The 20,684-nt window shown below is 37.4% G+C and overlaps 2 protein-coding genes across 5 annotated transcripts; one reads left to right on the top strand and one right to left on the bottom strand.

Moving 5' to 3' along the window:
* The first annotated feature begins 143 nt into the window (after positions 1-143).
* On the top strand, positions 144-5,048 carry psmc5 (proteasome 26S subunit, ATPase 5). 2 transcript variants are annotated; one of them, XM_077739769.1, is made up of 12 exons: positions 144-289; positions 939-1,010; positions 1,479-1,548; positions 1,617-1,714; positions 2,073-2,129; positions 2,221-2,451; positions 3,105-3,231; positions 3,321-3,511; positions 3,766-3,864; positions 3,937-4,047; positions 4,117-4,203; positions 4,911-5,048. In XM_077739769.1, the coding sequence occupies exons 1-12, from the start codon at positions 221-223 to the stop codon at positions 4,962-4,964; spliced, it is 1,266 nt and encodes a 421-aa protein (XP_077595895.1). In that variant the 5' UTR covers positions 144-220; the 3' UTR covers positions 4,965-5,048. The 2 variants fall into 2 exon arrangements, with proteins under 2 accessions (XP_077595895.1, XP_077595897.1); XM_077739771.1 differs by lacking the exon at positions 144-289 and adding an exon at positions 352-609.
* Positions 4,431-20,551, bottom strand: LOC144212119 (MAGUK p55 subfamily member 3-like). 3 transcript variants are annotated; one of them, XM_077739767.1, is made up of 19 exons: positions 20,213-20,551; positions 18,374-18,479; positions 18,179-18,297; positions 17,142-17,219; positions 16,991-17,071; positions 16,789-16,926; positions 15,999-16,080; positions 15,621-15,706; positions 15,173-15,247; positions 14,909-15,105; positions 14,650-14,714; positions 14,173-14,190; positions 13,963-13,996; positions 13,768-13,892; positions 13,620-13,700; positions 5,754-5,847; positions 5,573-5,681; positions 5,381-5,503; positions 4,431-5,316 (listed from the first exon to the last, which is right to left on the bottom strand). In XM_077739767.1, exons 2-19 carry the CDS (start codon positions 18,411-18,413, stop codon positions 5,137-5,139), a joined length of 1,725 nt encoding a protein of 574 aa, XP_077595893.1. In that variant the 5' UTR covers positions 18,414-18,479; positions 20,213-20,551; the 3' UTR covers positions 4,431-5,136. The 3 variants fall into 3 exon arrangements, with proteins under 3 accessions (XP_077595893.1, XP_077595892.1, XP_077595894.1); XM_077739766.1 differs by having other exon boundaries at positions 13,768-13,908; positions 13,973-13,996; positions 20,213-20,549; XM_077739768.1 differs by lacking the exons at positions 13,963-13,996; positions 14,173-14,190 and having other exon boundaries at positions 13,768-13,908; positions 20,213-20,547.
* Between the last annotated feature and the right edge of the window lie 133 nt (positions 20,552-20,684).

The raw sequence follows: 20,684 nt of genomic DNA, 5'->3' as shown, positions 1-20,684 counted from the left end.
AAACGAGTGGTGAGTCCTCATTGTTTAAAAAAAACAAATGTCCATGATTATGTTTTTTTTCCTGACAAATATGATTTAAAAAAAGAACGAGTTTAAATTTGAAATTGTATGTTTCATTGTATATATACTATTGCCTTCAGCAGATTGTGGACTTGAAACTTCCAAACTCTCCGCTAAACGGCGCTACAGCCAACTCTTCCATTACAACCACGAAGAAGACATGGCGGAAGTACGCCACCTGTCCCACGGATGCAAATTATCCAAGATGGAAGGCGACAGCACCGACAATGTACGTGTTTTTTTTGCAGAACTTTTTGAAGCTTTCGTCCGGGAAATGTTTTAAAACCTCACCGATCGTGTTTAATGTATATATGTAAATCCATTGTCATCAATAACAACCGTGTCGTAGCCTGGATTCATATTAAAACTGTGGTGCTGTCGGTTTGCTGTATCATTGTGGCTAAGCTAAGTCGGCGTTGTTGTTGGCGTTAAATCTGCCTCACGCGTTCTTTTATATTACGAGATCGGGAATAAAACTTAAATAGTTATGAACGATATGTCGCTATTATTCATTGGTTAGTTCCACTTGCCGGAATATGAACAGGAGAAGTAAGAATTTACTCTTCGCTGACTCATTTTGCTTTCACTCCTGTTCAAATGTCAGTCATCATGTATTATATTCCAATATATTTACACGCTAATCTGTAATATTCTAATTTGATGTGGGTTCTAACTCGTGAATGCCAAATCTTCACTGAATCGATCTATTTTCTGCTAGTAGTTATTTCCTCCAAATATTCACCAAGACAATTCCGTTATAAAATCATTTGTTTATTCACTTTTTATGAGAATCATTAGCAGACATTTCCCTTTCCAGTCATGTTAACCGGACGTCTTTTGCCGTCACTGGTATTGATAGGATATCATTTATTTTTCAGATGGAAATGGGGGACAGTAAAGGTGGCTCAGGTCTGCGCCAGTACTACTTATCAAAAATCGAAGAATTACAGGTAAACTTATTTCATTTCCTCATAATACTTGTATTTTTCCCCATTGACGCTGATAGACGTCCTATCCTTTTGAATGGTCACATGACTCATATTGAATTGGACGTCTATCACCATCAATTGAAATAAATCATGATCAAGTGCCTTTCAACCCAGTTGAAATTATATTGATGTGTATCACTGTTAATGGCAGCAAATGAGTTAAAAATACTTTTAAAAAGTTTGTATTACTCTAAAAATGGATTTTTTTGTGCTGTGTGAAAAAACAAATATCACAATATAAATATGCCATGATGTAATACATTTAAGAAATGATTTACTACATTCATGATCGCTCATCAGCCATATCCTTGTGTAATATCATAAAGCTTATTTTTTATTTGAATACAAATCAAGTAGTTTATCAGTATCGGCTAAGGACATCTTGAGGAAATCAAATGTACTCAAAGCTATAATTTTTTTCCACTTCAGTTGACGGTGAACGAGAAAAGTCAGAATCTCCGACGACTGCAAGCACAAAGGAATGAGCTCAATGCTAAAGGTATGGCTAGATTGACTAATTTTGTATTTATATCTTGGGTTTATTGATTTCCAATATTTGCCACTCAGTGCGTCTCCTCCGTGAGGAGCTGCAGTTGCTTCAGGAGCAAGGCTCGTACGTGGGAGAAGTGGTTCGGGTCATGGACAAAAAGAAAGTTCTAGTCAAGGTACACCCTCTACATTTTGTATAAAATACACTTTGTGTGTTAGCCTTTATCTCCAACCAAGCTAAAAAACATTTCCATATCATCCTCTTTTTCTCCTGAGTGTTGGTTTAAAACTAGCATTCAGGTTGCAACAGTGCCCCCTTTCTCTCTCGTGTTTGGGTCGTGTAATTGCAGTTTTGAATGATCAAATTTGTTTTGAACGTTTTTTATTATTAGTGTTGACAAAAAATATGTCGGGATAATTATCCTTATCGTGTTTTATCGTCCAGCTGACAGAATGTTTTTTCATAATTATAAAAATATCCAGAAGAATTGTGAAAATTCCACAAAAACTTAATTTTGCTCTTTCCCTCTTCAGGTTCACCCAGAAGGAAAATTTGTGGTGGACGTGGATAAAAACATTGACATCAATGATGTAAGTTGTACGCCTTTAACAAAAAAAAAAAAAGCGAATGGGTAAAAATATATATCAACATATGTATATGTTACTTGGTGGCAACCTTTAGGTGACCCCCAACTGCCGCGTGGCTCTGCGCAACGACAGCTACACACTCCACAAGATCCTCCCCAACAAGGTGGACCCCCTGGTCTCCCTGATGATGGTGGAGAAGGTCCCCGACTCCACCTACGAGATGATCGGCGGCCTGGACAAGCAGATCAAGGAAATCAAGGAGGTCATCGAGCTGCCCGTCAAGCACCCGGAACTTTTCGAAGCCCTCGGCATTGCGCAGCCAAAGGTGAGAGAGAAACGCTCGCTGTCCGTTTCAACAAGGGAACCCCTTCTTAACTCTTTGACTGCCGAAAGACGTGCAATCATACTTCTGCTGTCAATCTAAATGAGTTTAAACGGATTGGACGTGTCGCTGTCAATGGCAATCTATGCCTTCCTCCCATCAGCTGTCAGGCTCTTTAACAAAACAAATGGCTGTGTTAAGACCTACTGTATGTATACATGTACATATATGTATGTGTGTATACATGTACATATATGTATGTATGACTATATATGTACATATATGTATGTATGAATATATATGTACATATATGTATGTATGAATACATGTGTACATATATGTATGAATATGTGTATGCATATATTTGTTTATATAGATGTATATATATTTTAGCAACAAGCTCATTTATCTATTTATATATTTATTCATGCATTTATTCATTTATTAACTTATTACGATCTACTTATGTCTAAAATGCCTCTCTATATCTGCATTCTCACCCTCTTGCTGCAGTGACAATGAAATTTTCCAAATAGTGGATAAAGTAAAAACATTTTTGTAAACCCTGCCTTGCGCTGAATCTACAAAATGAGGAATGCTCTGAAAGTAGAAAGGTTTGATGGTGAAGTGACCTTTTCTCTCTGTCTATTTTTCAGGGCGTTTTGCTGTACGGCCCTCCCGGCACAGGAAAGACTCTGTTGGCACGAGCCGTAGCCCACCACACCGACTGTACCTTCATCCGGGTGTCCGGTTCTGAGCTGGTCCAGAAGTTTATTGGAGAGGGTAAGCATCCCAAAAGAGAGAAAAGGAAAAAAACATATTCTGCAACAGTGAGATGAACCCAACGCTTTTTTTTTTCTCTCCCCGCTAAGGTGCGCGAATGGTGCGTGAGCTGTTCGTGATGGCGCGTGAGCACGCACCGTCCATCATCTTCATGGACGAGATCGACTCCATCGGCTCGTCACGCCTGGAGGGCGGCTCTGGTGGCGATAGCGAGGTGCAGAGGACCATGTTGGAGCTCCTCAACCAGCTGGATGGCTTCGAGGCCACCAAGAACATCAAGGTGTGTTTGGTCTGCTACTCTTTTTCAACATGGGGTGTCCCAACTTTTTTTAGATTTCCATTTTACAAGTACATAGTAGAGGTACCACTGTATTCACTCATTGACTACCGAACTCATTTAAACGGCAGCCATTGAAAATCGATTTGTTGGCCCTGTCGCATTTTAAATGTATTGGATTCCTGTCGCCTTCTACCGTATTCAAATCAAATATACCAGACTGATAGTGACACGTGTGCATTTTGATGCCCTGCCAGGTCATCATGGCCACCAACCGGATTGACATCCTGGACTCGGCGCTTCTTCGACCAGGCAGGATCGACCGCAAGATCGAGTTCCCGCCTCCCAACGAAGAGGTAAGTCAGACCCCCCGTCGAGCCTTCGACTCCACCACGGTGAACACGTTCTGTCTTCCGCCCGCCCCTCAGGCTCGCCTGGACATCCTGAAGATCCACTCTCGCAAGATGAACCTAACGCGAGGCATTAACTTGAGGAAGATCGCCGAGCTCATGCCCGGTGCATCGGGTGCTGAAGTCAAGGTGAGCTTCCGCCGCCGTCGTTTACGTTGGCCGACGCGGTGGCAAAACATTATTTTCTGTGTTTTTTAGGGCGTATGCACAGAGGCGGGCATGTACGCCCTGAGGGAGCGGAGAGTTCACGTCACCCAGGAGGATTTTGAAATGGCCGTTGCCAAGGTAGGTTTATTTTTGTATTATTTTTTTCAGGAAAAATTAGTGGATAAATATGCATGTTAAACATTTAATACTAGACAGGACACCTAGAAAGTTGCTAGCTTTGTAAGAAGAGGGTGAAAAACTGTTAAATGATTAACATGTGAGCTAAGCTAATGTACTATGTATATGTATAGGTATATGTATATGTATATATAAACAACAACCAAAAAAACACATTTTAATTTTCAGGTTTTTGTTGAGTTCATTGATTTATTGTCAGGCACCAAAATAACAGCAATGTTTGACCGAGACATTGGAGCATTTATTTTGTATTCGAGTATGCTGCAGATTAGTACTACAGTAAATGTTTTAAATTAATGTCCATCAATGGGAGTACACTCAACTCCCATTGCTGCAAAGTCATTTTTTTCTTGTCTTTGTTACAGCATCATTACGTGTAGTATTAGCTAAGGGACAATTTAAAACAAATCTACTAATTGAATAGAAATAGCTCATTAAATGGTTAACTCAATAGCTTAGTTGTAATGTGATTCAATCATGCTAGATTTAGCAGTTTAACTCTTTGGCAGCACTAGATGTCTAATCCATTTGGACTGGGCAAAGCTGGCAGCAGTCATTCGACCGCTAGCTGGCCTCCTGGTCCAAGTGGATTTGAATTAGTGACCCGTGTCAACTCATCAGTTGCTAACACTTTGTTTGTCCGACAGGTGATGCAGAAGGACAGCGAGAAAAATATGTCCATCAAGAAGCTGTGGAAGTAACTTGGTGTTTTGTGCTCACATGTATATTTACTGCTTTCTAATTGTTCCTTTTGTCCTAAAATAAATGGAGTGCTCAAACACAAAGCACTTTGTTTGGGGATGATTGTGCATGTTTCTGACAGTCTTAAAAAGTAGCATTTGGCACCAAGAGCAGAGCACATCCCGAGGAGTTTCAGGTCTCCATCCAGGTAGCGGGGAGCCATTGAGGTTCCAGTCGCAAATGTTCCAGGACAGTGTGGAGTTGGGCGGCGGCGCCTGGCGTCGCTTCCTTCACCAGAATGTGGTCCAATAGATGGCCGTAACACCGCTCCAGTTCCTCGGCGGATTGCCTCATGTCTTGTAGATCGTGTTCCTGTCGACGAGAACGATTTAGAGCAAGGACCGTCCGTCCTCCTCATCCATCACGAAAGACTTACCGCAACGCCGGCGCCGAGGAGGGAAGAACACGAGCCGAAAGGTTTCATCTCAGCTTCCAGGAGGGAAGGTCTCACGAAGACTACGAAAGGTTTGAAGGCCGCGGTGCGGAGGACCTTCAGCGCCTGGGCGTCAAAACCAGACCAAACCAAAATTGATCAGGTAAAAAGCGGCCAACTTTTCGGGGTACGAACCTCCGGTTGTACGTCCACGAGGCAGATCTTGTTCTGAAGCAGAGTTCTGTGAATGGACATCAGGCTGGTGCCGTACAAATTGTCTTTATATTCTCCGTGTTCGATGAACCTGCAGCGAAAGACAGACAAGACATTGGAACGATGTGGACGAGGCGAGGAACCATCGGTGAGGCGTACTCACTTGCCGTTGTGAATGTCGGCCTGAAAATGAGTTTTGGTGATGAAGTGGTACTCCACACCCTCACGCTCGTAGTTTTTTCTTGGTCGACTTGTATCTGATCAGGACAACACAAAGCGAAGGTCAGTGCCTATGCGTGTATGTACTGATGTACATGTACTGATGCACATCAGTACATGTACTGATGCACATCAGTACATGTACTGATGCACATCAGTACATGTACTGATGCACATCAGTACATGTACTGATGCACATCAGTACATGTACTGATGCACATCAGTACATGTACTGATGCACATCAGTACATGTACTGATGCACATCAGTACATGTACTGATGCACATCAGTACATGTACTGATGTACATGTACTGATGTACATGTACTGATGTACATGTACTGATGTACATGTACTGATGTACATGTACTGATGTACATGTACTGATGTACATGTACTGATGTACATGTACTGATGTACATGTACTGATGTACATGTACTGATGTACATGTACTGATGTACATGTACTGATGTACATGTACTGATGTACATGTACTGATGTACATGTACTGATGTACATGTACTGATGTACATGTACTGATGTACATGTACATGTACTGATGTACATGTACTGATGTACTGATGTACATGTACTGATGTACATGTACTGATGTACATGTACTGATGTACATGTACTGATGTACATGTACTGATGTACATGTACTGATGTACATGTACATGTACTGATGTACATGTACTGATGTACATGTACATGTACTGATGTACATGTACTGATGTACATGTACTGATGTACATGTACTGATGTACATGTACTGATGTACATGTACTGATGTACTGATGTACTGATGTACATGTACATGTACATGTACTGATGTACATGTACTGATGTACTGATGTACTGATGTACATGTACATGTACATGTACTGATGTACATGTACTGATGTACTGATGTACATGTACATGTACATGTACTGATGTACATGTACTGATGTACTGATGTACATGTACTGATGTACTGATGTACATGTACTGATGTACATGTACTGATGTACTGATGTACATGTACTGATGTACTGATGTACATGTACTGATGTACATGTACTGATGTACTGATGTACATGTACTGATGTACATGTACTGATGTACATGTACTGATGTACTGATGTACATGTACTGATGTACATGTACTGATGTACATGTACTGATGTACATGTACTGATGTACTGATGTACATGTACTGATGTACTGATGTACATGTACTGATGTACTGATGTACATGTACTGATGTACTGATGTACATGTACTGATGTACATGTACTGATGTACATCAGTACATGTACATCAGTACATGTACATGTACTGATGTACATGTACATGTACTGATGTACATGTACATGTACTGATGTACATGTACTGATGTACATGTACATGTACTGATGTACATGTACATGTACTGATGTACATGTACTGATGTACATGTACATGTACATGTACTGATGTACATGTACTGATGTACATGTACATGTACTGATGTACATGTACATGTACTGATGTACATGTACATGTACTGATGTACATGTACATGTACTGATGTACATGTACATGTACTGATGTACATGTACTGATGTACATGTACATGTACTGATGTACATGTACATGTACTGATGTACATGTACATGTACTGATGTACATGTACATGTACTGATGTACATGTACTGATGTACATGTACTGATGTACTGATGTACATGTACATGTACTGATGTACATGTACATGTACTGATGTACATGTACTGATGTACATGTACTGATGTACTGATGTACATGTACATGTACTGATGTACATGTACTGATGTACTGATGTACTGATGTACTGATGTACTGATGTACTGATGTACTGATGTACTGATGTACTGATGTACTGATGTACTGATGTACTGATGTACTGATGTACTGATGTACTGATGTACTGATGTACTGATGTACTGATGTACTGATGTACTGATGTACTGATGTACTGATGTACTGATGTACTGATGTACTGATGTACTGATGTACTGATGTACTGATGTACTGATGTACTGATGTACTGATGTACTGATGTACTGATGTACTGATGTACTGATGTACTGATGTACTGATGTACTGATGTACTGATGTACTGATGTACTGATGTACTGATGTACTGATGTACTGATGTACTGATGTACATGTACTGATGTACATGTACTGATGTACATGTACTGATGTACATGTACTGATGTACATGTACTAATGTACATGTACTAATGTACATGTACTAATGTACATGTACTAATGTACATGTACTAATGTACATGTACTAATGTACATGTACTAATGTACATGTACTAATGTACATGTACTAATGTACATGTACTAATGTACATGTACTAATGTACATGTACTAATGTACATGTACTAATGTACATGTACTAATGTACATGTACTAATGTACATGTACTAATGTACATGTACTAATGTACATGTACATTAGTACATGTACATTAGTACATGTACTAATGTACATGTACATTAGTACATGTACTAATGTACATGTACATTAGTACATGTACTAATGTACATGTACATTAGTACATGTACTAATGTACATGTACATTAGTACATGTACTAATGTACATGTACATTAGTACATGTACTAATGTACATGTACATTAGTACATGTACATTAGTACATGTACTAATGTACATGTACTAATGTACATGTACATTAGTACATGTACATTAGTACATGTACTAATGTACATGTACATTAGTACATGTACTAATGTACATGTACATTAGTACATGTACATTAGTACATGTACATTAGTACATGTACATTAGTACATGTACATTAGTACATGTACATTAGTACATGTACTAATGTACATGTACTAATGTACATGTACTAATGTACATGTACATTAGTACATGTACTAATGTACATGTACTAATGTACATGTACTAATGTACATGTACTAATGTACATGTACTAATGTACATGTACTAATGTACATGTACATTAGTACATGTACATTAGTACATGTACATTAGTACATGTACATTAGTACATGTACATTAGTACATGTACATTAGTACATGTACATTAGTACATGTACATTAGTACATGTACATTAGTACATGTACATTAGTACATGTACATTAGTACATGTACATTAGTACATGTACATTAGTACATGTACATTAGTACATGTACATTAGTACATGTACATTAGTACATGTACATTAGTACATGTACATTAGTACATGTACATTAGTACATGTACATTAGTACATGTACATTAGTACATGTACATTAGTACATGTACATTAGTACATGTACATTAGTACATGTACATTAGTACATGTACATTAGTACATGTACATTAGTACATGTACATTAGTACATGTACATTAGTACATGTACATTAGTACATGTACATTAGTACATGTACATTAGTACATGTACATTAGTACATGTACATTAGTACATGTACATTAGTACATGTACATTAGTACATGTACATTAGTACATGTACATTAGTACATGTACATTAGTACATGTACATTAGTACATGTACATTAGTACATGTACATTAGTACATGTACATTAGTACATGTACATTAGTACATGTACATTAGTACATGTACATTAGTACATGTACATTAGTACATGTACATTAGTACATGTACATTAGTACATGTACATTAGTACATGTACATTAGTACATGTACATTAGTACATGTACATTAGTACATGTACATTAGTACATGTACATTAGTACATGTACATTAGTACATGTACATTAGTACATGTACATTAGTACATGTACATTAGTACATGTACATTAGTACATGTACATTAGTACATGTACATTAGTACATGTACATTAGTACATGTACATTAGTACATGTACATTAGTACATGTACATTAGTACATGTACATTAGTACATGTACATTAGTACATGTACATTAGTACATGTACATTAGTACATGTACATTAGTACATGTACATTAGTACATGTACATTAGTACATGTACATTAGTACATGTACATTAGTACATGTACATTAGTACATGTACATTAGTACATGTACATTAGTACATGTACATTAGTACATGTACATTAGTACATGTACATTAGTACATGTACATTAGTACATGTACATTAGTACATGTACATTAGTACATGTACATTAGTACATGTACATTAGTACATGTACATTAGTACATGTACATTAGTACATGTACATTAGTACATGTACATTAGTACATGTACATTAGTACATGTACATTAGTACATGTACATTAGTACATGTACATTAGTACATGTACATTAGTACATGTACATTAGTACATGTACATTAGTACATGTACATTAGTACATGTACATTAGTACATGTACATTAGTACATGTACATTAGTACATGTACATTAGTACATGTACATTAGTACATGTACATTAGTACATGTACATTAGTACATGTACATTAGTACATGTACATTAGTACATGTACATTAGTACATGTACATTAGTACATGTACATTAGTACATGTACATTAGTACATGTACATTAGTACATGTACATTAGTACATGTACATTAGTACATGTACATTAGTACATGTACATTAGTACATGTACATTAGTACATGTACATTAGTACATGTACATTAGTACATGTACATTAGTACATGTACATTAGTACATGTACATTAGTACATGTACATTAGTACATGTACATTAGTACATGTACATTAGTACATGTACATTAGTACATGTACATTAGTACATGTACATTAGTACATGTACATTAGTACATGTACATTAGTACATGTACATTAGTACATGTACATTAGTACATGTACATTAGTACATGTACATTAGTACATGTACATTAGTACATGTACATTAGTACATGTACATTAGTACATGTACATTAGTACATGTACATTAGTACATGTACATTAGTACATGTACATTAGTACATGTACATTAGTACATGTACATTAGTACATGTACATTAGTACATGTACATTAGTACATGTACATTAGTACATGTACATTAGTACATGTACATTAGTACATGTACATTAGTACATGTACATTAGTACATGTACATTAGTACATGTACATTAGTACATGTACATTAGTACATGTACATTAGTACATGTACATTAGTACATGTACATTAGTACATGTACATTAGTACATGTACATTAGTACATGTACATTAGTACATGTACATTAGTACATGTACATTAGTACATGTACATTAGTACATGTACATTAGTACATGTACATTAGTACATGTACATTAGTACATGTACATTAGTACATGTACATTAGTACATGTACATTAGTACATGTACATTAGTACATGTACATTAGTACATGTACATTAGTACATGTACATTAGTACATGTACATTAGTACATGTACATTAGTACATGTACATTAGTACATGTACATTAGTACATGTACATTAGTACATGTACATTAGTACATGTACATTAGTACATGTACATTAGTACATGTACATTAGTACATGTACATCAGTACATGTACATCAGTACATCAGCACATAAGTACATGCACATCAGTAGATAAGTACATGTACATTAGTACATGTACATCAGTTAATAAGTACATGCACATTAGTACATGTACATCAGTTAATAAGTACATGTACATTAGTACATGTACATCAGTTAATAAGTACATGTACATCAGTACTAAAGTACATGTACATCAGTACTAAAGTACATGTACATCAGTACTAAAGTACATGTACATCAGTACTAAAGTACATGTACATCAGTACTAAAGTACATGTACATCAGTACTAAAGTACATGTACATCAGTACTAAAGTACATGTACATCAGTACTAAAGTACATGTACATCAGTACTAAAGTACATGTACATCAGTACTAAAGTACATGTACATCAGTACTAAAGTACATGTACATCAGTACTAAAGTACATGTACATCAGTACTAAAGTACATGTACATCAGTACTAAAGTACATGTACATCAGTACTAAAGTACATGTACATCAGTACTAAAGTACATGTACATCAGTACTAAAGTACATGTACATCAGTACTAAAGTACATGTACATCAGTACTAAAGTACATGTACATCAGTACTAAAGTACATGTACATCAGTACTAAAGTACATGTACATCAGTACTAAAGTACATGTACATCAGTACTAAAGTACATGTACATCAGTACTAAAGTACATGTACATCAGTACTAAAGTACATGTACATCAGTACTAAAGTACATGTACATCAGTACTAAAGTACATGTACATCAGTACTAAAGTACATGTACATCAGTACTAAAGTACATGTACATCAGTACTAAAGTACATGTACATCAGTACTAAAGTACATGTACATCAGTACTAAAGTACATGTACATCAGTACTAAAGTACATGTACATCAGTACTAAAGTACATGTACATCAGTACTAAAGTACATATGTACATCAGTACTAAAGTACATATGTACATCAGTACTAAAGTACATATGTACATCAGTACTAAAGTACATATGTACATCAGTACATATGTACATCAGTACATCAGTACATATGTACATCAGTACATCAGTACATCAGTACATCAGTACATCAGTACATATGTACATCAGTACATATGTACATCAGTACATATGTACATCAGTACATATGTACATCAGTACATATGTACATCAGTACATATGTACATCAGTACATATGTACATCAGTACATATGTACATCAGTACATATGTACATCAGTACATATGTACACCAGTACATATGTACACCAGTACATATGTACATCAGTACATATGTACACCAGTACATATGTACATCAGTACATATGTACATCAGTACATATGTACATCAGTACATATGTACATCAGTACATATGTACATATGTACATCAGTACATATGTACATCAGTACATATGTACATCAGTACATATGTACATCAGTACATATGTACATCAGTACATATGTACATCAGTACATATGTACATCAGTACATATGTACATCAGTACATATGTACATCAGTACATATGTACATCAGTACATATGTACATCAGTACATATGTACATCAGTACATATGTACATCAGTACATATGTACATCAGTACATATGTACATCAGTACATATGTACATCAGTACATATGTACATCAGTACATATGTACATCAGTACATATGTACATCAGTACATATGTACATCAGTACATATGTACATCAGTACATATGTACATCAGTACATCAGTACATCAGTACATCAGTACATCAGTACATATGTACATCAGTACATATGTACATCAGTACATATGTACATCAGTACATATGTACATCAGTACATCAGTACATATGTACATCAGTACATATGTACATCAGTACATCAGTACATATGTACATCAGTACATCAGTACATATGTACATCAGTACATCAGTACATATGTACATCAGTACATCAGTACATATGTACATATGTACATCAGTACATCAGTACATGAACTGTACATCAGTACATATGTACATCAGTACATGAACTGTACATCAGTACATGTACTGTACATCAGTACATGTACTGTACATCAGTACATGTACTGTACATCAGTACATGTACTGTACATCAGTACATGAACTGTACATCAGTACATGAACTGTACATCAGTACATGAACTGTACATCAGTACATGAACTGTACATCAGTACATGAACTGTACATCAGTACATGAACTGTACATCAGTACATGTACTTATGTACATGTGTGTGTGTGTGTGTGTGTGTGTGTAGTTTACTGACGCGGGACGGCCAATCCATAGATTTTGGGCATGTCTGCGATCATTCTCTGTTTCAGCTCCGCCGTTCGACTTCCCAGTGAGCCTGAACACAGCACACAAAGTCAGTCAGCCCTCGAGCACGGCGCTATTCTGGAAATGACACCACCCACCAAGTAACACCACCAGTCTTGGCCTGTCCCCGGGTCGAGGCACGTAAAGCACCACTTCTTCATAGACGTGGAAGTCGTAAAAATCTTCTCTCGGAGAACTCTGCCGCTCCCTCTGCAGGCGAAAACTTCGGCGCGGGCCGGCTGCGGTCAAATGTTGGACGTACATGAGCATTAATAAAAAACTTGGTTGCATACCTTGTCTCACCTTTGTCTTGCGCGTCCACGTCGTCTGCGAGGAAAAGACGAGGAGAGTATACGAGAGGAAAGGAAGGCGGGAATTATTTCGCTCCCATTGACGGCAATAGATGTACAGTCCATTAAATAGAGGACGTCTCGGTCCAAGTGGATTGAACATTAATCGCTGTCAATGGCATGGAAACATGGTACTGTTGGTGTGTGGGTTACCTGCGGGAGCCGGCTGGTCTGAGGGTTAGGGGAGCATTGCAAGGAAGGACACACATATTCACTGCAAAGAGCGACACAAAATGACAAGCACGTCGTCTTTATGATTTATTTTTCCCCCCATGCAAAAATTCTATTCGCTCAAAACTAATACCTCCTTTAAGATCATATTAATTTGGCCCTAAACTCAAAAGACTTCACTGAAAAAAATATAATAGTTAACAAGTAAATATGAATAAATTTAATAGGTCTCGGGTAATATACATAGATATTTAAGTGTTCATATTAGTGTCTTTTCCTGGGAATGCATATTTCAAATTGGATTAAATGAGCGCACAACAGAGATTAAAGCGTTGTAATCTCTTTTTATGCATCTCGCAGTCAGGATTACACAAACTGCCCCACGTGAGTATCCATCTCATCCGAGTAGCTTCGAGGCTTGTACCAGTAATGAGTCGCAGGCAAATTGCGATTACTTACATTTAATCACGTTCGGGGAAGTGCAGAGTGGCAAGGAGCTCGTCTTCTGTCGGTAGCGCAGGCGTCTAAATCCCAAAGAAATGCAAGGTTCAATTATTTGCTAGCATTGACGGCGACCGAATGGTTAACTCATTTGAACTGCCATTACATTAAAAAATCACAACATGGTCATGTTTTTGAGTAAAAATTGGGCTTACTCGGAATTATATCACTGCAGTTCAAATTGATTGTATTTCTATTACCATCAATGGTCGCCTACCTTTCCTGGAAATTTGCGGAAGGGATGAGGGCAGCTCTCATGTTAGAGTCTCCCACTTTCTTGGCCTGCCACCATGTGGCGTCTTCCTGGCTGACCACTTGAAGGATATCACCTCGCTTGAAAGGAAGGCCAGCCTCTTGGCAAGGTGCCGCTCGGTCCTCCAAAGGGATGTAGTCAAACAGGGCGCGGATGTAAACCTGTCAAAAGGTCCTATTAAACCATGATGTGATTTAGCAGTGGCAAATGGCCATGAATGGTCCTCACCCTGCTTTCCTTCGTCTTGCCATCTTCTACAATGGCCGGGATGATTTTTAACGTAATGGATCCTTTTGACTGGGACTGGTGGAGAAAGGAAGGTCACAACTAGGCTTTAATAAAGAAACTTTAGTCCAATCTTATTTGTGTCATTTTCTATTTTTAAAAAAGGCCAATTGATTTGAACATTCATTTCACATACTAATACTTGTGACGAGTGTTTTTGACCTTTAGGACTGCTATATATTGAATGAATAATAAATGAGTATAAAATTATTTGTAATACATTTCTATTGGAGGAAATATCCTGTTGTTTTGTGTATTGCTATTTTCAATTGTCTTGCATGCATTACTCACATACGGGTAGAAGGAGGAGCCAATTGGCTGACTATTGAGTGCAGATTGGTGGTACAACTACGATGTTGCAAGTTCAATTGATGCCAAACGGGATGATTACCAGAATATGGCTGATTTCATCAGGCCTTTTGTGAGTTATCAAGTTTCCATTGACCTCCCGCAGCTCATCGCCGACGTGCACCAGACCTGGCAACACACACATGACTCGTACTGTAAAAAAAGAAGGAAAAAAGAAGGAAAAAAAAGCAACAAAAAGCTGCCATTTCCATAAAAAACCTCCCCATAGGCAATGTCAAAATATGCAATCTCGTGACACTAATCTGCCGGATTTAATCTGTGTTGACAGTTTGCGAAGCATTACACAACGTAATCCTCTCACTTGTGTGTCACATATGACGAGGAAGTCCCGTTTGCCTAAAGTTCAGGTCAAAGATTGGAAAAGGGGGTCGTGGCCGTCACGTGACATTCGGCAGCTCACCACTACGATCGGCAGCTCCGCCCCTCATGATGCGTGCCACTACCACGGCACCGGTTGACTCCTCCCGACGGATGGTTGCTCCCTGGATGGGGGAACCCACAAAGACTCATTTAACTAATTTTACTCATTTCCTAAAATGATACATTGAAATTATTGTTTTTGACTTTTGTTATATACTCATATTGATATATACACATATATATATAGATACATACATATATATACACATAAATACACACATATATATACACATAAACATACATATATTTACACATATATACACATAAATACATATCCATATATATACATACATACATACATATATATGCATACATACATATATATATATATACACACACATATATATATACATACACATACACACATATACACACATACGTATATATACACACATATATATATATATATATATATATATATATATATATATATGTGTGTGTATATATACGTATGTGTGTATATATGTGTGTGTATATATGTGTGTGTGTGTATATATATATATATATATATATATATATATATATATATATATATATATATATATATATATATATATATATATATATATATATATATATATATATATATATACATATATATATATATATATATACATATATACATACACACATAATTACTTTCGCCATGCATTTTTATTATCTAAATAAAATCATTTTTTAAAAAAATAATTTTCTCACTGCCCGCCCTCCAGTTAAAAACGTCTATTTCCATCAGAGGCAGCGAAGGGGTGAAATTTTTGAATACTTACCAGAGGTTCCGTGTTTTTGACCAGTCGAACGATTTTGACCGATTCCTCGTCCTGCTCGTGGTCCACATCATTCACCAGAGGCGGCAGCACCGGGTCGAAGTTCTTCTGGGCCACCGTGTCGTGTGCCTCCAGCACGGCCTGAGGAAGCCACGTCTGCCATGTTTATCTCATCCCGGCGTCATTCATTTTCATGCTCACGTACCTTAAGGTGAGGCGCCCCCAGGAGAAGCAGAAGCTCTCTCTCGTCCTCCTGAAGGATCCCGTTTTGGAGATCCTCGCTCAGCTAAATCAGAAAAGATCACATGAATGCTCCGATACGAGACAGGAGAATCTGGTCGGGAGGCAAAGCTTACGTCGTCCGCCAGACGGGAAGCGTGAAGGAAAATGGGAGTCGGACTGTGCCTCTCGTACAGCTTCAGTTTCTCGTGGATCTGCAAACATGATTTCACTTAAGAAAATACCCCAAAATAACAAACATACTAAATACTAGCTTAACTTAAGTACAGAAACACACACTAGACCATCTTAAACACATTTATCTAATTATCTAGTAATACTTGACTTTTAAGATATATTTATATTAAGCTAGTGTCATGTCATTATTAAAAAATAATTTTTGGACGAATTATGTTGTATCTCTTCTGAGTGTAGTATGCTGTGGGTGTTGCTATTTTCAGTTGTCTTGTATGGATTACTCATAGGCGGTTGGTCGGACAGCCATTTGGCTAGCAATTAAGCGGAGCCATGGATTGGTGGTACTTCTATTTATCTTGAGCCCAAAACCGAACCCGTCATGTCAGGTCAGCCCTAAAATCACAATAATTACATCAGGTTCGGGGCGGACCAAGTTTCTCTTTGGCTGGAAAAGAAAGTATACTAGTAAAACCATGTGTGCTCTCTATTGTTTTATGAAATAAATGTTTTGAAAAAATGTATACTAAAACAAAGTGTGGATACTAGACTAAGGAATATTTGTTATAAAACAAATAAGCAAGAACGCAGCAAGAAGTTAAGGATGAACTAAAGACTGGAGGTCGGGAGTCCCTAGTCCTCACAAAAAATATGAAATTTCCGGTGTGCTTCGGGTTCAGGTCTGCAAATCAACTTAATTGCATTGGTTCGGTCCAAATCGGGTTAATGAACCCGCGGGCCGGTTCGGATCGGATTTTTTCAGCCCGAATTTACCTCTACTTCTATGGCGTATAGAATCAAACATAGCATATTGGGCGCTATCTGCTAGTCAATATATGCATTGCACGACTAGGTCTTTTCATGGGGATAATCATGATACATCCTGCCATGTCGATTATCACACGTAAAATGTCAATAAAAGGTTTTATATCATTTTGCACAGATTTTTTAAGTTTCAAGAATACTTAATGAAGCGTACCATCATGAGGTAGCCGAGGCCCTTCTCACTGAAAACATCTTTGAGGAAGCCCATGTTCTCCTTGTGGTTGGCATTCGGGTGCAGATGGGAGGTCAGCACGGCCAGAGTCTCGTGTAAATCTGATGGATGAAAATATAGGGACGTCAAAGACACCAAAACACCTTCAGTCCTCACCAGGCCACTTGTGTTCCGTACCCGTGTTGGCAGACAGCGCAGGCATGCTTGGCTCGATCATTCAAGGAGAACAGGTAAGAATGGTCAACATTCAGGTCGGGCGTCCCTCGAAAAGCATCCAGCGCAACTGTCAAGAATGAAAGGATGAGGATGAATTTCTGCACCATATCTGTCAGCCTGATCAAGTGTCAGTTGGTTTGGCTCCGCCTCTTCCTGGCTTCATCTCCGCACTTTTTCTAATTACTCTGTAAGCCAGCAACATATCCTTATCACAATCATCTCCATTCCCAGCAGCCATATGGTGGCATTATCTCTCTGCTTTTTCTTGGGTTGGCAAGTTTCGAGGGAATTAGAGATGGAAAAAAATAAACAAATAAATAAATGGTGCTGAACCCCATCAGCAAAAAGAAAAATGGTTGACATTAAAACACTCTTGGCAATTTTTGATTGACTTGTAGAATGCACATTAGTATATTATACCTAATGTTGAGGAGTACAGATTGTAAAGTAATGATACTTTTCTAATAAAATAGTCAAAAGCATTGAAAAGTAACTATGATATGAATTAAAAATGTAAAAAATTGAAATTCTAAAGAGGCATAAGTGGGTCTAAGTTTTCCTTCAACCAAGGAAAGGGCACCTTTTAACCAATCGCCCCCTCGGTGCGGCTCATTTTAGCAACAAAAAAAAATCATTGGTTAATCCCGTCTGTGCTGTGTTGCTTGGAATAAAATCCAGGACCCTTTTGACCGTTTTTTAAACCCGTTTCTACTCCAATGACTAATTTTGACCTTTTTGTGGTGCAAAAACTGACGAATGAAGACATTCAATCATTTTTCCTTCAATATTACTTGCTAGTTTTGAACATAGACTGTAAAATATCACCACCAGACACTGCTCAGGTTATAGCACTATAACATTTTCCAACACATGAGATTTCCCAGACATCCAGAACGTGAAATGTAGCACAACGACAAGTATATCTGTATTGATGTTAACAATGACCTCTAATTTTTAACTAAAATTCTTGCGACGACCACTGAAGTGATGGAATGTAAAGTGCCTATGGGAAAACTTCAACATCAAGGTTACACAACAAGTATTAGCATGGTTGCCTTGACAACCATGTCTGATTTGCTCATCATCTGCTGATTTCCGATAGTTGTCCAATGCATTAGAACCGGGAAGGTTGACAGCAAACGTTCAGATGGAGTGAAAATCTGTTGGTGAAAAATTTCTAACAGAAGAATGATTGGATTTCTATTATCATCAATGGCAGTGAAAGAGTTCATTTGGAGATCACCAAGACCAGAAGGCTCTTAAGAAGCTTACACCAGGAACACGGCTTCCAAACACCTTCGGCGGGGATTCGAACTACGGGCAGTCGACAGATTGACTGCAGGGTGTCTTTGGCATGGCATTGTGGGATTTCACAGCCAAGGTTGTTGGTGGGTGGCCAAGTGGTACAAGCTTTTGACTGTCTAAGTCTATGCAAGCTTGTTAATATGTGTGAAAACGGATGGAGAGCCACAAACATCTCATCATCAATTGACTTCCATTAGGAGCATTAAATAACGGACAAAAACCAAGAGTGCTCATCATTGCATACAATTGTAGTTTGATTATGTTAAGCTTTTACACGTTATTTATGAAAATATATTATTATAATTTTTCAAATTGTTTACCGAAACATCAAAATATACTTCACAATGCACGCATATTTTGGAAACGCGTTAAATCAATAGAATATGTTTTTAATTGAAGTTACACCGTTTGAAATACACAAAATAAAGTACATTTGGAAATCTGAGCGTGCACAGGTGTCTGTGATTAGATAGTAATAAAAGCGATCATTCTCACCTCGTTCAAAGCTGATTTTTTATTTTTCCGTTTTGTCTTCCTCTTTGTGTCTTTAGTGTGTCCTTTCGTTAGTTTCTTGCTTCGCGATCATGCATGACGTTTGATTTGTGTCCCGTTTCTCTCCTCCCTTCTCCTTCTCGCTCGGCCAGCCGCCATTCTCCTTTCTGAGATGCCTTCACGAACACCTGATTATTTTTTTCTTCTAGTTAGCTTGGCTTTCGTTAAAAACGCGATACAATCCTTAAAAATGGTTCAAGTTAGATGGTGCTTACTAAATTTAATAACACAAATTAAGAGAAAACAAATTTGACCTTTGAATGTGACAACATACTCAGAAGTATCAAAATTCCAACCTTTCTGGTTGCATTTGAATGCATCACTGTCACTCCAAGCATCCTTACCTTTTTCAACGACCAATATGCACTAGTATAATATTTTTAAAAGTAATTGTACTGGATAAATAGTAATATTG

Source organism: Stigmatopora nigra, chromosome 18 (genome assembly GCF_051989575.1).
Source record: "Stigmatopora nigra isolate UIUO_SnigA chromosome 18, RoL_Snig_1.1, whole genome shotgun sequence".
Classification (NCBI taxonomy): domain Eukaryota; kingdom Metazoa; phylum Chordata; class Actinopteri; order Syngnathiformes; family Syngnathidae; genus Stigmatopora; species Stigmatopora nigra.
The sequence above is the reverse complement of the archived record's forward strand: the minus strand, read 5'-3'. Positions and strand labels throughout refer to the sequence as shown.

Bases quoted from the DNA above. Each gene is read 5' to 3' on its own strand.
- psmc5 (XM_077739769.1), top strand. From the start codon at position 221: ATGGCGGAAGTACGCCACCTGTCCCACGGATGCAAATTATCCAAGATG. The intron at 290-938 runs GTACGTGTTTTT...TTTATTTTTCAG, and splicing joins AAGGCGACAGCACCGACAAT to ATGGAAATGGGGGACAGTAA. The intron at 2,452-3,104 runs GTGAGAGAGAAA...TCTATTTTTCAG, and splicing joins TCGGCATTGCGCAGCCAAAG to GGCGTTTTGCTGTACGGCCC.
- LOC144212119 (XM_077739766.1), bottom strand. From the start codon at position 18,413: ATGATCGAGCCAAGCATGCCTGCGCTGTCTGCCAACACGG. The intron at 18,298-18,373 runs GTACGGAACACA...TTCATCCATCAG, and splicing joins TGCGCTGTCTGCCAACACGG to ATTTACACGAGACTCTGGCC. The intron at 13,701-13,767 runs GTGGGTGGTGTC...TGCTGTGTTCAG, and splicing joins AAGACTGGTGGTGTTACTTG to GCTCACTGGGAAGTCGAACG.